General features: G+C 47.3%; 1 protein-coding gene across 1 annotated transcript in view; it reads right to left on the reverse strand.

Moving 5' to 3' along the window:
* Positions 1-15,445: 15,445 nt before the first annotated feature.
* The window catches only part of LOC148532190 (transmembrane protein 26-like), a 73,958-nt gene continuing 65,597 nt past the window's right edge, over positions 15,446-23,806 (reverse strand). The window contains exon 4 of the mRNA XM_088468204.1: positions 15,446-17,704. Coding sequence (XP_088324330.1) covers positions 17,120-17,704 — 585 coding nt within the window. The 3' untranslated portion in view covers positions 15,446-17,119. The remainder of the gene's footprint in view (positions 17,705-23,806) is intronic.

Consider the following 23,806-nt stretch of genomic DNA (forward strand, 5'->3'; position numbering starts at 1 on the left):
GTAAGAATCTATGTATTACTTGTTTACAACTTTGTTATTTAATCCTTGTATTTTGGCTGCCTTGATAAAAGAGCTGATGCTCTGAAACGTCGGCAGTTCATTGCCAAATACAGATTACTTCTTAAATTTCAAATTCTGGAGTGCAGCAGTTTATTTCTACAGTGTATCTTTACGTCGGCTGAAGGCACACATCACCATTTACATTTTTTACTCTACACGAGTGCCAGTCCGCTTGTAAAGTATATATATATATATATATATAATATATATATATATACACACATATATATACAATACAATACAATGTAACAACCATTCTTTGATGTCTGTTTCACATTGTGAGAAAACAGTTTTTGTACATGCCTCATTTGTAGCCTCGCTCAGGATACTACCTCTGTGGCTATGGCCATGAGCCCTAGCACTCTTATAGGGCCCATACACCTAAACGACCAGCATAAGATCAGATGAATGATACGTTTTTCCCTACGATTCTCCCGGAGCTCCCTGGCAGTCCCTGCATGCTGCTGTTGTTTTTCTAGCACAGGATCAGTCGTAAGATCGATCCTTTGTCTCACAGGTAATCAGGGGCTCATCAGGGAAACAGTCATTGAAATGACTTGAAATGCCACACGATGGTTCCCATGAACAAAATAAACAGCACCATCCTCATACAGATAAGAAGGGCAAGATGTGCTGCACATATGATCAGAAGACACGATTGTACGAACAGCAGGAGCGCGCATCGGATCATAAGTTACTAAAAAAAGACACGATTTTCACAAGATCCATCTTATGATTGCTTGAAAATCGTGTAATCGTCCAGAAATCGTTTAGGTGTATAGGGGCTATTAAGCAGGGCCGGATTAAGGGGGGGGCGACAGGGGCGGTCGTCCCTGGGCCCCCACACACAGAGGGTCCCCCACTAGCAGCTGTGCAGCCGATGGCTTCACCCGCCGCTAGTGTCCCCGCCGCTGGTGTAGTATAGACCGCGCTGTGAGCGCAGCCACACTACACAGTGATAAACACACAGCCGCCGGCGGCAGCTGTGTGTTTGTTACAGCAGCCGATGAGAGTCACACAGAGTCTCATTGGCTGCTTCAACGGAGGGAGCCGGCTGGAGCTAACTTATGAGCTCCGTCTTCCGGCTCCCCCCCCGGGTGATGATGGGAGTGACGTCATGACGCTGATGTCTCTCCCATACTGCAGGAGAAGAGGAGCCGGAGCAGACAGCGGCGGTCGCATCAGGAGCGGGGTTTCAGTTAAGTTGTGTTTTTTTTTTTTTTGTGTGTGTAAGGGGCACTGCATAGGGGGGGCCGCTTCATGGGGGCACTGGTGGCAATGCATAGGACAACTACTGGCGGCACTGAATAGGGGTGGGCTACTACTGGGGGCAGTGTATAGGGGGGCACTACTTCTGGGGGCACTATATAAGGGGCACTGCATGGGGGGGGACCACTACTGGGTCTGGGGGCACTATATAAGGGGCACTACTGAGGGCACTGTATAGGGGGACCACTACTGGGGAGTTATAGAAGGGGCACTGCATAGGGGGGACCACTATTGGGTCTGGGGGCACTGTATAGGGGGACCACTACTGGGGCATTATATAAGGGGCACTGCATAGGGGGACCACTAATGGGTCTGGGAGCACTATATAAGGGGCACTGCATAGGGGGACCACTACTGGGGGTACTGCATAAGGGGCATTACTACAAGGGACGGTGGTATATAGGGGCCCCCATAAGTTTGTTGCCCAGGGGCCCCCACAGAACTTAATCCAGCCCTGCTATTAAGCATATCTGTGCTGTGACCCAGGAACTTGTACTCAAACATAGAACATTACTGTCACAAATCGCGCTGTTCTCTGCAGCCGCCAGGTGACCCCACATTTGGCGTTATCCAGCATTCCGGTCCATAGCTACTCTGGAACGGACGTACCAAAGCTCATCCTATCCTGTCTATCTACACCTGTGTGCTTCAAGCACCTATCATCTGGTTCCCATCAAGACACCGGCTGTCCCACCCATGCCTTTAGTCGCCAGCAGCCATATCTTGCCTGCCAGTAACACACAAGTGCACTACTGTCCAAATCCATTAGCAGGAACTATTTAAGGACTCCCAGCAAGGCCGGATTAAGGGGGGAGGGGCGACAGGGGCGGTCGTCCCTGGGCCCCCACACACGGAGGGGCCCCCACTAGCAACGGTGCGCTGTCTGCGCCCGCCGCTAGTGTCCCCTCCGCTAGTGTAGTGTGGACCGCGCAGTGAGCGCGGCCACACTACGCAGTGACATACACACAGCCGGCGGCGGCAGCTGTGTGTATGTTACAGCAGCCGATGAGAGTCACACAGACTCTCATTGGCTGCTTCGTCAGCTGAGGGAGCCGGCTGGAGCTCACCCATGAGCTCCGCCTTCCGGCTCCCCCCCGCGCAGCTGGTGATGATGGAAGAGACGTCATGACGCTGACGCCTCTCCCATCTGTGCAACAGAAGAGCCGGGACTCGCGTCAGGAGCGGGGATTCAGGTAAGTTGGTTTTTTTTGTGCGTGTGGGGCAGCACTGACACTGCATAGGGGGGAGCGCTACAGGCGTCCCTGTATAGGGAGGCCACTTCATGAGGGCACTGTATAGGGGGGGTGTGCTACTAGGGGCAATGCATAGGGGGGGTACTACTGGGGGCACTGTATACCAGGGGACTACTACTGGGGGCAGAGCATGGGGGACTACTAGTGGGGGCACTGTATAGGGGGGACTACTACTGGGGGCAGAGCATGGGGGGACTACTACTGGGGGCACTGTATAGTGGGGGACTACTACTGGGGGCAGAGCATGGGGGGATTACTACTGGGGGCACTGTATAGGGGGGGAATACTAGGGGCAGAGCATTGGGGGACTACTACTGGGGGCAATGCTTTTGGGGGAACTATATAAAGGACACTGCATAGGGGAGATTACTACTGGGGGCACTGTATAGGGGTGGACTACTACTGGGGCAATGCATAGGGGGGAACTACTACCGAGGGCAATGCATAGGGGGGACAACTACTGGGGGCACTGTAAATGGGGGAACACTACTGTGGGCATTATGTTAGGGGCACTGCATAGGGAAGACCAATACTGGGGGCACAGTATAATGGGCACTACTACAGGGGGCACTGCATAGGGAGGACTACTATAGGGGGCACTGCATAGGGAGGACTACTACAGGGGGCACTGCATAGGGAGGACTACTACAGGGGGCACTGCAAAGGGGGGACCATTACTGGGGACATTGCATAAGGGGCACTTCTACAGTGGGCATTGCAAGAGGGGCATTAAGGTGAATAGAAAGAAAAAAAAATCCTAGGGTGATGAGAAATGGTAGTATATAGGGGCCCCCACAGACCTTAATACGGCCCTGACTCCCAGCATTCCGCCGCTCGCCTCAGATACCATTCCAGCCAAAGACTCCAGTCCGGTTGCAAACACTCTTAAATTAGCTTCTGATGTTTTTCTATAGACAAAAATGTGTTAATATCATGTATAACTCTATCATATATAGCACATATATACAAATTAGTCATCTGTGATCAGGCGCATCTACAGTATAAATAGACATGTTGATACTGATGACTGGCACATCTATGCACTCAATTCTAGGTTGAATGTTTCTTAAGACACATGCAACTCAAAGTATAGATGTAAATCACAAGTGTGCAGAGCACATCTTTCCATCTAATTTAAATGACTAGTCCCAAAGACTTACTACTGTGGTCTTTTGAGCTCTGTACCCCAGGGATGTCTTATCTTGCCATTGGCTCCAGTGGTTGTGAGTGTAGAGCACCAGAAGTGATTTTAGGCTTCCCCTCCCTCTTTTGAGTAAAAGAGTAAGGTGATTCTGGACACTGCTTGGCATAGAGCTGCCACTTATGTAACTTTGTCTATAATGATTCAGATTAGAGATGTACGTGGACCCCCCTTGGTTCTAAATCATTGTTATGTTTTGGTTTTGGCAAAACCATCCTCATGTGTTTTTGTTCAGTTTGGTTTTGTATTTATTTAAAACTGATACAAACAGCTAAAATCATGTAATTCGGGCTTTTCTTTTTGTTTCAATAGTATTAATATCATCAATAACATTAATTTCCAGTCCATTTTGTCCACCTCACAATATTGTGTTCATCAATATTGGGCAAATGCTGCAGCGAGCTGGCTGGCTAAACTAAGTGACAAAGCAGCGGCACAAACACATGGCAGAATAAAAAAAAATATATAGCAATCTATAAAAAACAGTTCTAAGTAATTGCAGCTCACCGGGGGCGTCTTAAGAGAGGAGGGGGCCCTTGTGCATTCCCCATATGCGTGTGCCCCTCCTCTCTCCCCGGCGGCCAGCAGCCGACTGACGCGGCTGGCTGGCCACTGCAGAGTCAGTAGACTCTGTGCACTAGAGTGTGCCCAGAGTCTACTGCGCATGTGCAGAACTCCAGAAAAAATGGCTGCGGGGGCCATTTTCCGGTGTTCTGAGCAGAGCTGACACCCGACGCAGGACCACGGACAGGTGAGTTTTAGATAATATGGGTGCAGGGTGTGCAGTGCGGGGGCCCCTGTGCACCGCACACCCTGCACCCATTATAGATATGCCCCTGCAGCTCACTTCAAGTTCACTTCTAACAATGATACACAAGAGCCTGTTTGCACTGGAGTGCAGGTGCTATCTAGTGTCTGACAAACAAACGTACACAGTGACAAAGATTCCTGAAGTCTTTTATACGCTTCCCACCCACTCCATCTACCTACATATCTCTCTAATGGCGATTAGTATGTAGTATTGCACCATGAACTACAGCCCACATCCTCTCTATACACTCTCCTGTGTGAAATGGTACCTGAGATCACGAGGTAGGAACTTGCATGCAATCCAAAACATGCAAGATCCGGTTCTGAGATACGATTTCTGAACTTGTGATAAGACCCGAGTCGGGACCCGGTTCTGCTCAGAATCCCAAAAGAGATCCGAGCCGGGACTCAGTTCGACTTGAAACCCCAAACTTTGGTTGTGTTCGGTTTTCTGCAAAACCGAACTGCTCATCTCTACTACAGATGGCAGTCGGTGTCCGTACAAACACCAGTTCATTAGGATAGTGGTTCCTAAAATGAGTGCCACGAGTAACTTTATGTTAAATGTGATGGATAAAAGCAGTGTTGGGGGCTGGCAATCATAAAATATGTGGACAAACAGAAGCGCAGCCCTATACACTACCACAAAACCTAAGGGCAGTGCTGCCATCAGAAATTGTGGGGCCCGCTACTGACAAGATAGGCAGGCCCCCCCATCCCCGGGGGTGGAGGGGCCAGAGGTGGGCGGAGCTACACTGGAGGGGTGGGACATCAATTGGTGCCTTTAAAAATTCTCAAACCTTGCGCTGTGGTTGTAGTTCGATTGACATGCTGGATCATATATATATATATATATATATATATACACATACAGTCAGGTCCATAAATATTGGGACATTGACAGAATTTTCATATTTTGGCCTCTATTCACCACCACAATGGCTTTGAAATGAAACAAACAAGATGTGCTTTAACTGCAGACTTTCAGTTTTAATTTGGGCATTCCAACATATATATACATTTAAATGTGGACATTGCATCATCTGCAAATATACTAATTCTAACAATAAGTCTTTTACCAATTTCGATGACTCAAAAATTTTTCTGATTTATGAGTTTATGAATTGTATAACAACCTGGGTGATTTATATGTTGGAATGCCCATGCGGATTAAAATATATTGGTAAGACGAAGCGACCATTCAAAATTCGGATCCAGGAACATGTACGGAGTATAAAGAATAAGCTGGATAACCATAATGTTCCTAGACATTTTAAACAATGTCATAATTCTGAACTGAATGGTTTCAAATTTAAGGCCATTGAACATGTGACTATTGGAGAACGAGGTGGGGACCTTGAGAATAAATTGTCCAGACGAGAGATGTATTGGATATATACATTGAACACTATGGCCCCCAATGGTCTTAATGACAATTACGAGATTGCCCCATTTTTAGACTGAGGTCTGTTGTTGAATAGTTATATGTAGGCTTCATGATTTTCTAATGGTCGTTTACGGTCTTAATTCTTAATCTTAATTTTATAATCTTTTATTTATCTGCTTTTTAGCACATTTTAAAAAATGTCATATTATAATTTTTGACATTTTAATCAATATTTTAATATGTGGTTCTTATTGGATTTTTAAACTATACCTTATTTGCTGCTCATATATGTATGTCTATTCGTATACTTCTTTATACATTATATTTATGTGTACATACATATATGTTTATATATGTATGTGTATTCATATTCTTATCAGCCTCCTATATTGGTCATTGTTGCTATTTATGATCCCAAAGGTTTTTCATTTGCCCTGTAATTGTGTTACCATTTATATATGCCCATCATTGTACACGTTGATATCCCTATTAGATAGTGGTTGAATAAGGTGCTTGGTCACCGTGGGTTTCATTTCCCTATGATAGAATAGGAATAGACCATGGCAAAATGGCGATGGCTAATACTAGAGCAATTGCTAGAGGAAAATCTTCAACAAAATGGCCACTATCATACACGGACGGAGCCCATGGGAGTCACACGCGGCTGCTGGAGCATTGTGACCCGATTAGCTCACCCAGCATGCCGGTGGACTCGGAGTGGGCTGACCACGTGTGTGAGGGTAATTATCAGGCCGTTTGTCGACTAGGAAAACGGACATAGGAATGTACATCTGGGATGGTGGAACACATTTCCAGTTGACTTCCGGGTCTTTGGAACGCATTCTCGATCTCAGAATGGCGGTACTCACGCCCACCAATTAAGGGATATTTTTAGGGTATATATAGGGCATGGTTATGATTATTCTTTATCCTCCTGATGAAGTCCTATACATTTGATGTGGACGAAACGCGTTGAGGTTTACTGGTGATTGATGTTACCTTTTGCCCGGGGTTCCTGTCAAGTGACCATGGACATTTTCAGATAAGCTTATTTGAAATTATTTTGATGTACGGGCATTTTATATTGTTGTCTATGTGTGCATTAAATATCTTTGTGTTATGTGATTACACTATGGTCCTCTTCTCTTTCCATACCATCATTGCATAAACATTATGGCTGGTGCCAAATGGCTCAAGTTGTCTTGTTCCGAATGAGAAGTGGAAGTGCTGAACACATTACTGGTTGTTTCATGCTGATTGTTTTGTGGATTAATTCCACTGCCTAAGGTACACCTCCATCACATAGGTGTATACTATTGGTGAAGGGTCTTACAGTTGGTACGAGATTGCACTAGGAGGCGCTCTTTGTCCACTTTTTGTGTCTCTATCTATCTATCTATCTATCTATATATATATATATATATATATATATATATATATATAAATTTATTTTTTTTTACACTGAAAAAGCTGGATCCCCAGAAAAAGTCAGGCAGGGAAGGCTGGCTGGACTAGGGGGGGAGGCACAGGGCAGAGAAGGCTGACTGGACTGGGGGGACTGGGCAGGAAAGGCTGGCTGACTAGGGGGAGGGATAGGGAAGGCTGGCTGGACTAGGGGGTAGGCATCGGGAAGGCTGGCTGACTCGGGGGGGACAGGGAAGTCTGGCTGGACTAGAGGAGAGCCACAGGGCATGGAAGGCTCAGTGTCAGTACAACTCAGTGTCAGTCTGAGTGGGGGGGGGCAGGGAAGGTTGGCTGATATAGGGGGTAGGCACAGGACAGGGAAGTCTGGGTAACTAGGGGGGTACAGGGAAGGCTCAGCTGGCTTGACTTGGGGGTAAGCACAGGGCAGAAAAGGCTGTAACAGGGAGAGGCAGTGCAGTGAAGGCTGGCTGAAACAGCGGGGTGGACAGGGAAGGCTGGCTGGAACAGGGTGGAGAGCACAGGTCAAGGTCAGGGAGTACCTGTCTTTCAGCTGGCTGCCCTGGTGCAGCCAGCCAGGTAGCATTAGCGCTGAATCCTCAGATATGGGGGCCCAGGTGGCAGCAGTGCTGCACCGACAACCAGGAACGGCAAGCCAGGAGCATTAATACAGTAGCTCTGACAGCATTTCAAAAGGCGGCCGCGAGCCAATCACAGCTCGCGGACCGGCAGCCAATCAGGAGCGGCCGCTCCTGATTGGCTGCCGTTCCGTGATCTCAGGCTGACTTGTGGCCGCAGGAATGGATTGCGTGAATTCTCCCTGCATCCCTGTCTGCTGGTGTGGTGTAGCACCGCTGCAGCCCGTGCCCCCCTCTCTCTCCCTTCCCTCCGGGCCCGGGACTTGAGGCCCGGCGGTCCCCCCGATGGCGGCCCTGCCTAAGGGTGACCGACAAACACAGTTTACTTAATTTAATAATTTCTTCTGAATTTCTCAAAAAACTTTTGACCTAAGGGAGTCGTGAAAAAAATGCTCATTCTTAACAACGCCATGGTTCAAAAAAGTTTGGGAACCACTGCATTAAGGCTTGTGCACTCACTCTTTAACAGTAAAACAAATTATTACAAACATTAAGGGAAGACAGGGCGCAGCAGCTAGTGAGAGAGATTGAAACAACAGCAGAGCCAAGTGTAAGAGTGACATCTGCATAGAAAGAAAAGGGTAGGTAAGGTGTTATTTCTGGTAAAGAAGACAGACAGAGGAAGGGAAAATGTTTTATTACAGAAGGTGAAAGTGTGCACATTCTGCTGCCTGATCAAGCTGCATCCTTTAAAGCAGGGATGGGGAACCTCCGGTCAAAAAAATTGATAAAAACTATAATTTTATCAGGCCTGCCCGGTCCGGCCCTGTGTAAAAGCAACAGCATTTTCTGCTGCCGTCTGCCCTGGAGAAGCTGAGCAGAGCAGCACTGGGGTGGGGGTGGAGCCAGTGATCTGAGCAGTGTTGCCAACTCTGAAATGGAAAACAAGCAACCTATAAGTAAAAAATAAGCCCAAACCAATCCTAAAAAGCCCAATAAAAAAGCCCAATTTATGGGGGTGTCTCTTTCTCCTCACTCTCTACCTAGTTAACTTCCTTTATTCCCACTCTTCTCTAACCTAAATATTTTAGTGTATGCACAGCCTTATCTGCCTATATTGCTTTTCTCCCTCTACACCAGCCTCCATATTTTTACCTCCCTCTTTTCATACTTCATTCCCTTGCCAGTCTTCAGCTGGGTACACACTTGCCAATGTGTGTACCCAGCAATGCGATGCCCGACCACGCAATATATATCGGGCGGTCGATACATACTGCACGATGTGATGACCAAATGTCCGATATGTCAGGCACCGGCTCCATCCACTATGCCAGCATCGGCATCTGGGTCATTCCATCGGCCGACAGAACGACCACGATAGACGACTGCAGGAGTGCGCAGGGTCATGCATAGTGGGTACACATTGGCCGATTTGGACAATATGTCAGCCCAATCAGCAGGATCAGGCGACATATCGTCTAGTGTGTACACACCTTTTCTTTACCACCCCTCTTCTTTACCTCCTTCATTCCTGTCACCTGTCTAATTCCATTATCCCCTCTTTTTAACAGCCTCATTAATTTTAACTCGCCCCCATGTACCTGCCTCATTTCTATCATCTAGTTTTCCTCTCCTTCTTGCCTGCCCCCTCCAACTTCACCCTGTCCACTGCCCTCTATTCCCCAGACACAACCTTCCCCCCTCCCTCAGTCATTACCAGTGCAAAACACACAGACACACACTTACCTCCAGGGGTGCCTCGGCAATGCACACAAAAAAACAAGCCCCAAAACAAGCAACCTTAAAAAAATAAGCCCAAAAACAAGCAACAAGCTATTTGCAAAAAAAAGAAGCAACTTGAAAAAAAAAACAAGCCCAATTCCGATTGTTATAAGCGGACTTGGCAACTATGGATCTGAGGAGTCTGAAACAGACAGCTCAGCTCACTTCAGTCTCCTCTGATCACTGGCTGAGAGAGCCGATGAGTCATCAAAAAGCTCCACCCCCACCCCAGTCAGTGTGGTGTTTCGGCTTCTCAAGGGACCCTGGCAGCCAGCGTCAGGCATGTAGACTTTAACCACTTGCCTGGCACAGTCGTATCAGATACGACCATACCAGACTGGGCTTTACTTGACATGGTCGTATCTGATACGACCAGTCAGAAATGCCCACTGGGCGGCTGCGGGAAGCTAATTATCCCGTAGCCACCTATATCAGAGGGACCTCCTGGTCCCTCTGCATCACCGGATTCTCCTCCTGTATGTCCCGATCACTGTGGCCAGCAGTGATCGGGCAGCGGACATGACCTCCCTCCCGGCGCGGCTACCCTGCTGTGTCCCTGGGCTGGGCAGCCGGCGGGACACCCACCCCCTTGTCCCCAGCGTGGCTTTGTATTATAGAAGCAGCAGCAGTGGCTTGTCAGCCGCTGCTGCTGCTCTGTTTCCGGGGAGCCGGCGGTGCTCCCACCCCTTCCATCACCGGCGCTGGCTGCCGGTGACATCGAACTACAGAAGCGGCAGCTGCTGCTCCTGTCAGCCGTGGCTGCTGCTCTGTCCCCGGGAAGTTGGCGACTAGCCCACCCCTTCCTTCACCAGCACTGGCTGCCGGTGACATTGTACTACAGAAACAGCAGCTGCGGCTCTTGTTAGCCGCCGCTGCTGCTCTGTCCCAGGGGAGCCGGCGGCTAGCCCACCCCCTGCCTTCAGCAGCGCGGCTGCCTCTATAAAAGCCACAGAACCCGCAGCATCGGTGGCGGCTACTGCTCTGTCTCCGTCCCGCGCAGCCGGCAGCACAACACTCTCTCCTCCCCCGGCCAGGCGGTTACCTAGTGCCCTGTCCCCGGCCCCTCCTTCTGCCTACAACTCCGCCCTCATCCCGATCACTGCTGGATACAGTGCTGGGGCATTGTACATGCAAAAAAAAAATAATCACACAAAATATATATATATATATATATATATATATATATATATATATATATATATATATATATATATATATACACACATGTGTAATATATACACACGTAATACATACTGTATGTGTGTATATATATATAATGTGTATATATATATACTGTATATGTATATAGATTGTGTGTGTGCAGCCCTCCAACCTGCAGCTGCGTTCTCAAACAATCGAATGTTTCTATCGATGGTTGAACCCATCGGCCATCGATGGTACAGCTGTCAATGGCCATCACTACAGTATACCATAAACATGTTTATTTTTATGGTATATGGTGTTTAAAAAAAAAAATGCGTTGGAATAGTTTTAAAAAGATGTTCTTGACCTAATTCAATCATAAAAAATAAAAAAAACAATTTCGGAGCGTTTTTTTGAAAAATAATTAGTGGTCTATTACTAAGCAGTGTTAGGAGTAGGGATGTGCAGGCTCGGTTTTACTCGGATTTACCCGCTCACCCCTAGTTAGGAGAAGTGAAAAGTGAAGAGTGAAAAGTGATAAGGTGCCAGCCAATCAGCTCCCAACTGCCATTTTTCAAACACAGCCTGTGAGATGGCAGTTAGGAGCTGATTGGCTGACACCTTATCACTTTTCACTCTTCACTTCTCCTAACACTGCTTAGTAAATAGACACTAAGGGGTCTATGTACTAAGCAGTGATAAGAGACAGAGTGAAAAGTGATAAGTCTGTGATAAGGTGCCAGCCAATCAGCTCCCAACTGTCATTTTTCAAAACAGCCTGTGAGATGGCAGTTGGGAGCTGATTGGCTGGAACCTTATCACTTTTCACTCTAAGGGCCGTATTCAATTTGAGGAGTTAAGTCCGGATTCACGGTAATTTACCGCCGATGACGTCATTATCGCCTGTTTTAGTTTTCCTCCGTATTCAATTTGAAAGACTTGCCGCCTAGGAGGAAAGTTAACGCTATGTAATAGGTGGAAAAGTATCGCCTATGAATAGCAGACGTCAAAATGTGCAGAATTGGGGTTTTGGGGTGCAACATTGCGGGACCCCCTGTACAGCCTTCAGATAGTTCCCCAAAGGTAAACTGTGTCAAAAAAAAAAAAAAAAAAAAAACACTTTTGGACACCCCAAAAAATCACCTTAATTTTGGGGGTGAAAAAAAAAATTGGGTATTGGGTAACAAAGTTAAAAACTAGCGAACTTTACTCTGGGGGGGGTCCCCAAGTATGCCCCAAGTGTTTTTTTCATTGCAGCTGCTTGCGGCAGGTGGGTTTTTCATGTTTTTTTCAACTCACTTTAGCAACTTTAAAATATGCTGACCCCCATTTTCAAGTACCCCAAACCTGATGGGCATAGTTATTTTTCCCCAAAAAATCTTCTGAATGCTTTTCTGCAGCACTTTCTTCCAAGCTGCATTTATGCACCTGCCGCGGCTATTACAAACCCCGACTTCCTTCAAGAGATAATAAAGGGGGTACCCATAGTGATCCCCTATGTCTAAACATCTTTAGGGTGTCCCCTGGAATATTTTAAGAAAATTCCCGTTATGTTTCTACCTGTAAAAAAAACAGGATAAAAGATAAAAAAAAAATTACATAGGGCCCCCCTCCAAAAGCCAAACCAGCCCCAGGCTTGGCAGCTAGTGGTGGTTTCTAAAAATACGGGGAACAAAATGTGTAGGGTTCCACCGTATTTTAGAAACCAACACCAGGCTGCAGGGACTAGTGCTGGTTTTAAATATAGGGGGCAAAAAAGACGTGGGGTACCCCCTATATTTAAGACCAGCACCAGACCCAACCGACCGGGCTGTAATGCCACAGCCCGGAGACCCAATCACCGAGGCTCCAGATCCAAAGTATTAGCACCCCAAGTCAGTCAGCGCAAGCCGGTGATCTCAGGGGAGTCGGGAACCCCCCAAAGAAGGGTCCCCCCCTCCTGAACACCCCAGGCTTACGCTGAAGCCCGGGGCTCTTCCCCCTACCCCTGGCTTGCTGGGTATGGGGGTAATGGGGGGGGCCAAATAATGTAAAACTATTGTACTTTACAGTGGAACTACAAGTGCCAGCATGCCTGCCATTTTGCACTTGTGGAACTACAAGTGTCAGCAGACATGCGGCACCTGTAACTTCACTGTAAAATAAATAGTTAAAAAAAAAAAACACACACACCCTGTCCAGTATAACTTTATTACACACACCTACCCATTCACACATACTTACCTATACAAGATGAATCTGTCCCCTTCTCCAGTAGAATATCCGAAAACATGGCACTGCAAAGAAGAATTCATGCTCACCTTTATCCTGGCGCTGGTCTCCGCAGCATCCCTGGGACTTGGCAAAACAAAAAAAGGAGTTTACCCGATCCACGCACTAGCTATCAGTATGTGTGTTGCCACACATACTCATAGCTCCCAAATGCCAGCTGCTGGAACATGCACGTAGCTGGCAGTCCCGAGAGCCAATCAGCGGCTGCGCTGACTGTAGAGTGGCCGCTGATGCTGCGAAGACCAGCGCCAGGATATAGGTGAGTATGAATTCTTCTTTGCAGTGCCATGTTTTCGGATATTCTACTGGAGAAGAGGACAGATTCATCTGGTATAGGTAAGTATGTGTATGTGAATGGGTAGGTGTGTGTAATAAAGTTATACTGTCACGGTGTGTATTTTGTCTTTTTTTAACTATTTATTTTACAGTGAAGTTACAGGTGCCGCATGTCTGCTGGCACTTGTTGTTCCACAAGTGCGAAATGGCAGCCATGCTGGCACTTGTAGTTCCACTGTAAAGCACAATAGTTTCACATTATTTGGCCCCCCCATTACCTCCATACCCACCAAGCCAGGGGTATCGGGAAGAGCCCCAGGCTTCAGCATAAGCTTGTGGTGCTCTGGAGGGGGGGTCCCTTCTTTGGGGGGTCCCCGACTCCCCCGAGATCACAGGCTTGCGTTGACCGGTTTGGGGTGCTAATGCTTTGGACCTGGAGCCCCGGTGATTGGGTCTCCGGGCTGTGGCATTACACCCCGTTCGGTTGGGTCTGGTGCTGGTCTTAAATATAGGGGGATCCCCACGTTTTTTTTTACCCCTATATTTAAAACCACAACTGGTCCCTGCAGCCTTGGGTTGGTTTCTAAAATACAGTGGAACCCTACACTTTTTGTTCCCCATATTTTTAGAAACCACCACTGGCTGGCAAGCCTGGGGCTGGTTTGGCTTTTGGGGGGGGACCTTATGTCATTTTTTTTGTAAATTTTTACTACTTTTTTTTACAGGTTAAACAAAATGGGAATTTTCGGGAAATATTCTAGGGACCCCGCTAAAGATGTGTAGACATGGGGGATCACTATGGGTACCCCCATTTTTAACAACTGAAGGAAGTCGGGGTTTCAAATAGCTGAGGCAGGTGCATTTTTGCAGAATTAAAAAAAAATGCGTTTTGGGACTTAAAAATATGCTAGTACCCATTTTCATGCACCCCAAATTTGATGGGACCATTTTTAAAAACGAAAAAAATAAGCTAAATGCTCTTCTGCATCACTTCTTCAAAGTCGAAAAAAAAAAAAACCTGCCGCACCTATTTAAAAACCCGACTTTCTTTTGCAGCCAAAAACGTTTTTTCACCGCCGATCCAAGTATCGCCGGGTCCCGTTTTCGCCTACTTTCAAATTGAATATGGGGATACGCGGGCACGCACGCGATACTTTAACGCCTGGAAAACAGGCGAAGTCGGCGTTAATTCCAGGCCGCGTTAAGCTAACGCGGCTTGGCTCAAATTGAATACGGGCCTAAGTCAGTTAAGTGGTTAAGAAGCAGAAGAATGAAGATGGCCCTGGATGACTTTTCCTTTCAGCGTTGGTACAGGTAAGTGTTGAAGGGGGAGCACAGTGTGGGTGACATGTGGGAAGGGGGAGCCCAGTGTGGGTGACGTGGGAAGGGGGAGCCCAGTGTGGGTGACGTGGGAAGGGGGAGCACAGTGTGGGTGACATGTGGGAAAGGGGAGCACAGTGTGGGTGACATGTGGAAAGGGGGAGCACAGTGTGGGTGACATGTGGAAAGGGGGAGCATAGTGTGGGTGACATGTGGGAAGGGGGAGCACAGTGTGGGTGACATGTGGGAAGGGGGAGCACAGTGTGGGTGACACGTGGGAAGGGGGAGCACAGTGCGGGTGAGATGAGGGTGGACAGTGTGGGTAACGTGGGAAGGGGGAGCACAGTTTGGGTGAGATGAGGGAAGAGGGTGTACAGTGTGGGTGAGATGAGGGAAGAGGGTGGACAGTGTAGGTGGGAAGGGGAAGCACAGTGTGAGTGACATGTGGGAATATACAGTATATATATATATATATATATATAATCAGGCAAATTTTTAAGTTGATAGTTTTGTATGGCCCGCGAATGATTTTATAAATATCCAAATGGCCCTTGGCAGAAAAAAGGTTCCCCACCCTTGCTTTAAAGCTACATATTTGAAGTTTTGTTTGTAAATAAAATGAGTCTTAAAAAGTTATTTAACAACATTTATTTTAACAAATAAGTGTGTTTTTCATAACATCATATAAGGAACTTATGGCCTGATTCAGAGCCGCTCGTAAGTGGCTGCTCGTTCGCTCTGAGCGATGTTCGCACAACTGCGTATGGGTCATAATGCGCATGCGCAAAACAGTCATTGCAGTCGGAAATCGTGCGCTCGTAAAACAGCGAGGGGCTGCTAATTTGATTGACAGAATGTACCGTTTGTGGGTGGTAACAAGGGAAGGTGCTTGAAATTTGGGGAGTGGAGATCCGAATGCAGGCATGCCTAACGGTCAAAAGGGCGTTTAATGGGAGTGCATAATTATTAGAGGAGCGTCATCGGCCACGTTACTTGGTTGTCTTTTAGCCTGAACTGCTCGCAGTGATAGCGGTAAGAAAATCCTACCACAAGCACTGCGAGCAGTTCAGATGCCTTTCGATGTTCCCGATTAATCTAATAAATACCGGAGATGACGTGTGATGTGAACGGCAAAGGGGCGTCTTTACAAAATAGCGAGCACATTTTTCGGACACTCGCTCAGACATAGAGGTGTCAACACACCGCAAAGAGCGAGCGCTCAATTTAAATATCCGGCCCCTTTTTTAGAACGACCGTCCGCAAATAGCGTCCGGCTCTGAATCAGGCCCTCAGTACGGATTGCAATAGCGATTACGCATGCACTCTCACTTCGAAGATATGCTAATCCTCTGCGATCGTATGCCATTGCAGCACGTAAGGATGCCCACCTTACCTTACTCAAATTCATAGTACTTAACAAGACTGCAAAACCATTGGTAACATTGAGCACAATCGTAGCCTCGTGCACAACAATTGCACAATGTCTGACCTTACTCAGGAATTGCTAACCTCGTCACACGCAGTGAGTACACAAGCTGTGTATGGCATCGCAGTGGCTAATTTATGCACACCCCTACAATGGTGTTGAAACGCACTGGCACGCCAGTGTTTTGCTGATTTGCTGATCACCCCCCATCTCCACTCCCAAACGGTACTTACTGTCAATCACTCTGTGATGGGTCTGCGTAGTCACTGCGATCGCAGTCCCGATCGCAGTGTTGTGTTTGTGCACTGCGATGCATATGCATGCGCAGAACGCAACAATCATCCAATTGCGTGCGTAATCGCATTTGCAATCCTTGCTGAATCAGGCCCTTAGTTACACACAACCCAGAAAAAACCCATGTGCAGAGCTCCTCCTGTCAGAATGTGATACATTTTGTCCTCCATGGTCACCACCACAGTGGCCTGCTAACCTATGCGTTCCTCCATTTAAACATGGGCGTTCACACGAAAATAGGCATGCAAGATCACAGAATATTTACACCGTGGTTCTGTATTGTTACTTTGCTGTAAGTGACACTCATACAGGTATTTGCTGATAAATATGCAGAAACATATAGGGCCTGATTCAGAGATCTGTGCTGCTGTATCCGCTCTAGCGTCTGTTGCATAGGTGCGATAATATGCAAATGTTAGTATCAGCCTCCTCACGTGTACAAGCCTGCGTCTGGTTGTGCAACCCTGAGACGGCCACTTTCAGCACCCGTGCACGCTGTAACACAGCATTTGCAACTTTTTATTTCTTTTTAAACAGCAGCTAAAAAGTCCTGAAATATAACATTGTCCTTGGAAAAGGCTAGGATGGTGCTGTTTTTCCTCAATAACTTCTCCTTTCCAATATGTATTAGTCAATATTTATACGAGTTTGTTCAGCCTTCTTCCTATTGCGCTTCTCTTCGCACATAAATAAAATAATCCTGTATATTTGTAACACGACCATCAAAAAGTTTTTGCAAATAAAGAAAGTCATTGAATCATCAAGCACACCCTGCATAGATGTCAAGTAAATACGATAAACAAGGAAAGGTCCATCCTGCATCCCCACAGTGATGACCAGAGGCCACATTTGAGTAGTGCAGCACGAGGTGACATCCAGCCTGTCAGGTGATGTATCTGACTCCCCATCGCCCAGTGCTTTCTGAGATGGCGGGGACACACTTTGTGTGAGCACGATTGTGAATTGCAGGATTGCCCAGCTAAACAGGCACAGTCCCACGATGACTATAGCGGAGTTGGTGTTCACTGCTGGGTCCTTAATTAATTCTAAAACATCCAGGATGTCTGCACCTAAACCAAGGTACGTCAGAAGTAATTGAGAGAGTTGGTCTCTACTCATGTGACCTTTTGGCATCAGCCAACGTCCTATGATCAGAACCAAGATCAGTAACTCCTCCAAAGCTTGTGTTTCATTGGAGTACTCTTTGTATTCCTAGTGTGAAAGCAAAACATGTTGTTATACTAAGGAAAAAATAAATATATAATACAGATAGAGGGGCTGATTCTGAGTCTTTATGGATGTAAACACACAGCACATGCACATATATCCGTCCTATTCTGGGTGGTATAGAGCTTGGCCACATTTATCTTTCCGTGATGGCAATTGGGTGGCAAGAATGCTAGCACATGTAATCGCCCTGTCTTAGTGTCATGGCTCAGTTCGATTATGAGTTGTGCATGGGTCTAGATGAAGTGCTGATGCTAATCATGATGTCTGTGGTGGCTGGAATAAAATCAGTGGATGGCAAGGGCTTCCACTTTCAGATACACAAACCCCTGCATTAGCCCTGTCTAATCTGGCATTAGCATAAGGTAGTAAATCAGAGTTCCGCAGCTGCCCACAACTACAGCGCCTTTGTGTGTGACTCAGAATCAGCCCCATAGTACTGTATGTTCAGTAAAGTACAGTGATGGTATTGGGCAGGGGTTTTCAAACTTGGCCCTCCAGCTGCTGTGGAACTACACATCCCAGCATGCACTGCCACCTTTTTGATATAACAGCATGCTAAAACTATGTGCAGTGCATGCTGGGATGTGTAGTTCCACAGCATCTGGAGGGCCAAGTTTGAAGACCCCTGGTATAGGGCATTGGTTCTCACACATGAATATACAGTCAGGTCCATAAATATTGGGACATTGACAGAATTTTCAGATTTTGACCTCTATTCACCACCACAATAGTTTTGAAATGAAACAAACAAGATGTGCTTTAACCGCAGACTTTCACATTTAATTTGAGGGTAATTACATTCAAATCGGGTGAACAGTGTAGGAATTACAACAGTTTCAATATGTGCCTCCCACTTTTTAAGGGGCCAAAAGTAATGGGAGTATCAACTCAAAAGCTTTTTCATGGACAGGTGTGGGCTATTCCCTCATTATTTCATTATCAATTAAGCAGGTAAAAGGTCTGGAGTTGATTATAGGTGTGACATTTGCATTTGGAATCAGTTGCTGTCAACTCTCAATATGAGATCCAAAGAGCTGTCACTATCAGTGAAGCAAGCCATCATTAGGCTGAAAAATCTAAACAAACCCATCAGAAAGATAGCAAAAACATTAGGTGTGGCCAAATCAACTGTTTGGTACATTCTTAAAAAGAAAGAACGCACCGGAGAGCTCATCAACACCAAAAGACTCGGAAGACCACGGAAAACAACTGTGGTGGATGACAAAAGAATTATTTCCCTGGTGACGAAAAACCCATTCACAACAGTTGGCCAAATCAAGAACACTCTCCAGGAGGTAGATATATATGTGTCAAAGTCAACAATCAAGAGAAGACTTCACAAGAGTGAATATAGAGGGTTCATCACAAGATGCAAACCATTGGCGAGCCACAAAAACAGGAAGACCAGATTAGAGTTTGCCAAACAACATCTAAAAAAGCCATTACCGTTCTGGAACAACATCCTATGGACAGATGAGACAAAGATCAACTTGTACCAGAGTGATGGGAAGAGAAGAGAAGGAAAGGAACTGCTCATGATCCAAAACATACCACGTCATCAGTGAAGCATGGTGGTGTTAGTGTCATGGTGTGGGCATGTATGGCTGCCAATGGAACTGGTTCCCTTGTATTTATTGATGATGTGACTGCTGACAAAAGCAGCAGAATGAATTCTGAAGTGTTTCGGGCAATATTATATGCTCATATTCAGTCAAATGCTTCAGAAACTCATTGGACAGCGCTTCACAGTGCAGATGGACAATGACCCGAAGCATACTGCAAAAGCAACCAAAGAGTTTTTTAAGGCTAAAAAGTGGAATGTTATGCAATGGCCAAGTCAGTCCCCTGACCTGAAATCGATTGAGCATGCATTTCACTTGATGAAGACAAAACTGAAGGGAAAATGCCCCAAGAACAAGCAGGAACTGAAGACATTTGCAGTAGAGGCCGGGCAGAGCATCACCAGGGATGAAACCCAGCGTCTGATGATGTCTATGCGTTCCAGACTTCAGGCTGTAATTACCTGCAAAGGATTTGCAACATAGTATTAAAAAGTGAAAGTTAGATTTAGGATTGTATAGTTTGTCCCATTACTTTTGGCCCCTTAAAAACTGGGAGGCAAATATAGAAACCGTTGTAATTCCTACACCGTTCACCTGATATGGATGTAATTACCCTCAAATTAAATCTGAAAGTCTGCAGTTAAATCACATCTTGTTTGTTTCATTTCAAAGCCATTGTGGTGGTGAATAGAGGCCAAAATATGAAAATTCTGTCGATGTCCCAATATTTATGGACCTGACTGTACCTGTGTTTAATGGGACGCACATTGGTTTTTACCATATATAATGAATAATGTAGCTCCAGAGCCAGCTTAATAGCTCTGGTGGCTTCTTGGGTTTAGTTAGTAAAAAGATTACTAGGCAGATGGGGAATCACAGAGCAAAGGAATGGGGGTAGGACAAAGAAAGGAGAAGCAGAGAGGGGGGGTGGAGTGGAAGAAAGATTTAAAGAGGAAAAGAGGACAGGAAAGAAAACCAGAAAGGAGTAAAATGAGAGAGAACAGAGATGCGGTGAAGTCATATAGGGATGGGAGAGAGCAGAGAGAACAAAAAAGGGGGTTAGGAATGTAGATAGAGGATAGAAAATCAGATAGGCTGGGCAATGGAAAGGGACTCAAATTGAGGATGGAAAGGAGAGAAACTCAGATAGAGAACCAGAGATGGGGAAGAGGAAAGAACCAGGTGAAAGAGGAGGAGAGAAAACCAGATGGGGGAGGAGAGAAACATATGGAGGAGTGGGGGGGATGTACTATCCTCAGGAATCCGCCTTCCCCTTTCCGGACCCAGCACCCAATGCTATTTTCAGTCCTAGCTGCACTTGCTCTGCTTCTAAAAACAAGTGGCATTTGCCGTGTCTCTTTGTAGGCTTTTTTGAACCTGGGATACCTCATAAGTGTGTCAAGGGTGCTGCTGCAGCTTCTTCGTGTTGTTAACAGAATTTCCTGACTCTGGTTCATTTCTACCTTTTATCTCTGCATCCTTCTGTGGTCAATATCACCATACCTTCTGGTTCTGAAATCGGCTGGAATTGGCCGCAATCCATGAGGTTTTTACAGTGAAGCCCTATCCTTCATTAGGGTAAATTCCAGGGGTCCGTTAGACTCCATGCCTTTGATCAGCGAGTGCTAACATCAAGACCAGTTCACTCAAAGGACCTCATTCAGGGCTGCTCGCAAAATGCGAGCGCTCGCTCTGAATGAGGGCGGCCGCTTTCCTTTTGAAAGGCGGCCTCCTGGCCGCTCGCTAAGCTGTTACCACCCACAGCTTTAGCGAGTGACTAGGTGATGGTCGCGATGGTCGAGACCATCGCGACCATCAGGGCTTGCGACGAGACCCTTGTGGTAGGTGATGGTGATGTCAGTAGGGCCGTCTACAAACGGTAGGCGTTCTTTCAGGAACGCCTCCGTTTGTCCGGCCACCCACCACGCCTACAAAACGGGGCGAGCTGTCGATCAACATCGACAGCCGCCCCTTTTGTAGCGAGCCCTGAAGCGAGAGAATTTCTCTCTCACTCCGGGGCTTGCACACGCGGCGCGTGCGCAGTGCCCCACCATCGACCCACTTGTGAGCACATAGGCGCTTGCGAACAGGTCTGAATGAGGTCCAAAGACTGCAGGGCCTCGATTGTTGTCCGGACTCGCTCAACCCACAGTACCACCTGATTCTCTCTCTGACACTTTGATGTCCCTTCAGCAGAAAATACCCTAAACTCCCTAATTATGATGGAGATCCAAAACTCTGCAGATGCTTCCTGAATAAGTATTCCATTTAATTTAAGCTTTTACTTCGGAAATTCCCCTGAATAAAAGCAAAGGTAACATAAATAAAATTGCTATTCTCTGGCCATGCTGTCACCTGAGCCTCTCCCTTATAGGAGTGCAATAGTCCATTCCTGCATAATTACATGTTTTTCCTAGATAATTTTATTGGAATTATCAATGAGCCATGTTGAGCATCTTCAGCTGCATCTAGTCTTCTCTGCTTTTGGCAGGCTCCACTGATGGCGGGTTAGTATACCTATCCGTTTCATACTTTGACATTGAAACATCATTGGAATGAAGCCTTGGTTGAAACTTTGATGGTTTTTCAGGAGGAGATGGCCTCACAGGATCTAACAGCTTCTTTAAATAATCCCTTATCTTTCTTTTAAAGTGGATATATCGTTCAGAGAACGATTACAAGAGATCGATCTTTCAGTAAGTTAGATAAGGGATATGAGTGGAAGGCATTTAAATTGAGATGGACTCTGTAGCTTAAATATACTAAGCGTTGCTTTTTGCTCCAGTTCAAACCAACGGGCATCAATAGTGTCACAGCGCGCCAGACGCCGGAACCAGGGGCGGATTGGCCATTACCTTCAGCGGGAAGTTTCCCGGTGGGCCAATTGTTCTGTGGGGCCGCTTGTCACCTGTGGCCCCGCCCCCCTAACCCGTCACTGCTTTCTTGTATGACAAGCAGCCCACTGGAGGCGGCAGAGTGGGTCCGTGTCCGGCAGTAAAGGTAAGTATAGCACTGCCAAACCCCCGCTGCTGCCGCTAGTCCCCCGCTGCTGCCGCTAGTCCCCCGCTGCTGCCGCTAGTTCCCCGCTGCTGCTGCTAGTCCCCTGCTGTGCAGGTACCGGCAGCAGGTGCTGGCAGACAGGAGACAGGCTGTGCCTTGAGGCTGTGATATAAAGGGCTGAGGTGATGTGAAGGGCTGTGCTGTGAGGGGCTGTGCCACAAAGGGACTGTGGTTTGAGGGGCTGAGCTGCAAAGGGACTGGTGTGAGGGCCTGTGGTTTGGGGGTCTGTACTGTGAGATGCTGTGCTGAGGGAGCCTGTGATGTAAGGTGCTGTGCTATGAGGGGGACTATGCTGTGAGGAGCTGTGATATGGGGGCCTGTGCTATGAGGGACTGTGATGAAGGAGGTTGTGCTGTGACAGCCTGTAATGATGGGTTTTGCTCTGAGGGGGGATGTCATATGAGGGAGACTCTGCTGTGCTGTTAGAGGGTCTGTGCTATGCGGGCGATTGTGCTGTGAGGGGCTGTGTTGAGGGGGGCTGTGTTGAGGGGGGCTGTGTTGAGGGGGGCTGTGTTGTGGGGGGCTGTCATATGAGGGAGATTGTGCTGAGGGGGGCTGTGGTGTGGAGGACTGTGCTATGAGGGGGCTGTGATGAGGAGGGCTGTGCTGTGAGGGGCTATGAAGGGGGCTATGAGTAGTGCTGTGAGGGGAGAGGGTTCTGCTGTGCTGCGGGAGGATGCTGTGATGTGGGGAGGGGGTTGACACTGGGAGCACAGAGGAGATGGTGCCGGGGAAAAAGGAGATGGCCCTGGGGGCAAAGAGTAGCTGCAGCTGGACAGTGGGATGTATTGGAGAGACCCAGGTGGATGGTATTGGAGAATGACAGGGGAATGATGCTGGTGAGATACAGGGGGAAGGTACTGGCGAGAACCTCTGTTGCATGTTGATGACATTGGCTTTATTCCTACGCTAACAGGCGGCTTCCGGACCATGTGATCTCCTGCATGAATAGTGAAAACTGACTGAGGACACTGCCTGTCCAGGGAGGATCAATTTCTTCAGAGTTTCAAAGAAATCATATAGGTAAGAAAATACTTATTCACATGCTGTGTTTATTCTCTGGTGAGAGGGACTGGGGGCATATCCATCAGCTCCCGGAGCGTTGGGCATGTCCACAGTATGATGAAAACAAGGAGACCAGCTTGCGGGCATAGCATTTCACACAAGGCCACACCCCTTGCCACAAAGCCACGCCCCTCGCCGCAAAGCCACACCCACTTTTTCGGTGCGCACACATAGGGTCTTGTTTTTTTCCAGGGCCACTTTCATTTCCCAATCCGCCCCTGGCCGGAACACACTTACCGGGTCCGGCGGCGCTGGTCTGTGAGGGGACGGCGGGCGGGGTGTTCCCGGCACCTGCCGCTGGGCTACGGGATGTGGTGCATTGGGGCGGGGAGGAGTGCCGGGCAGTAGGTTGTATGGGGATGCAGCGCATTGGGGCAGGGGAGAGTGCCGGTTGGTG

This window comes from Taudactylus pleione, unplaced genomic scaffold (genome assembly GCF_031769625.1).
Source record: "Taudactylus pleione unplaced genomic scaffold, aTauple2 ptg000082l, whole genome shotgun sequence".
NCBI classification, from domain to species: domain Eukaryota; kingdom Metazoa; phylum Chordata; class Amphibia; order Anura; family Myobatrachidae; genus Taudactylus; species Taudactylus pleione.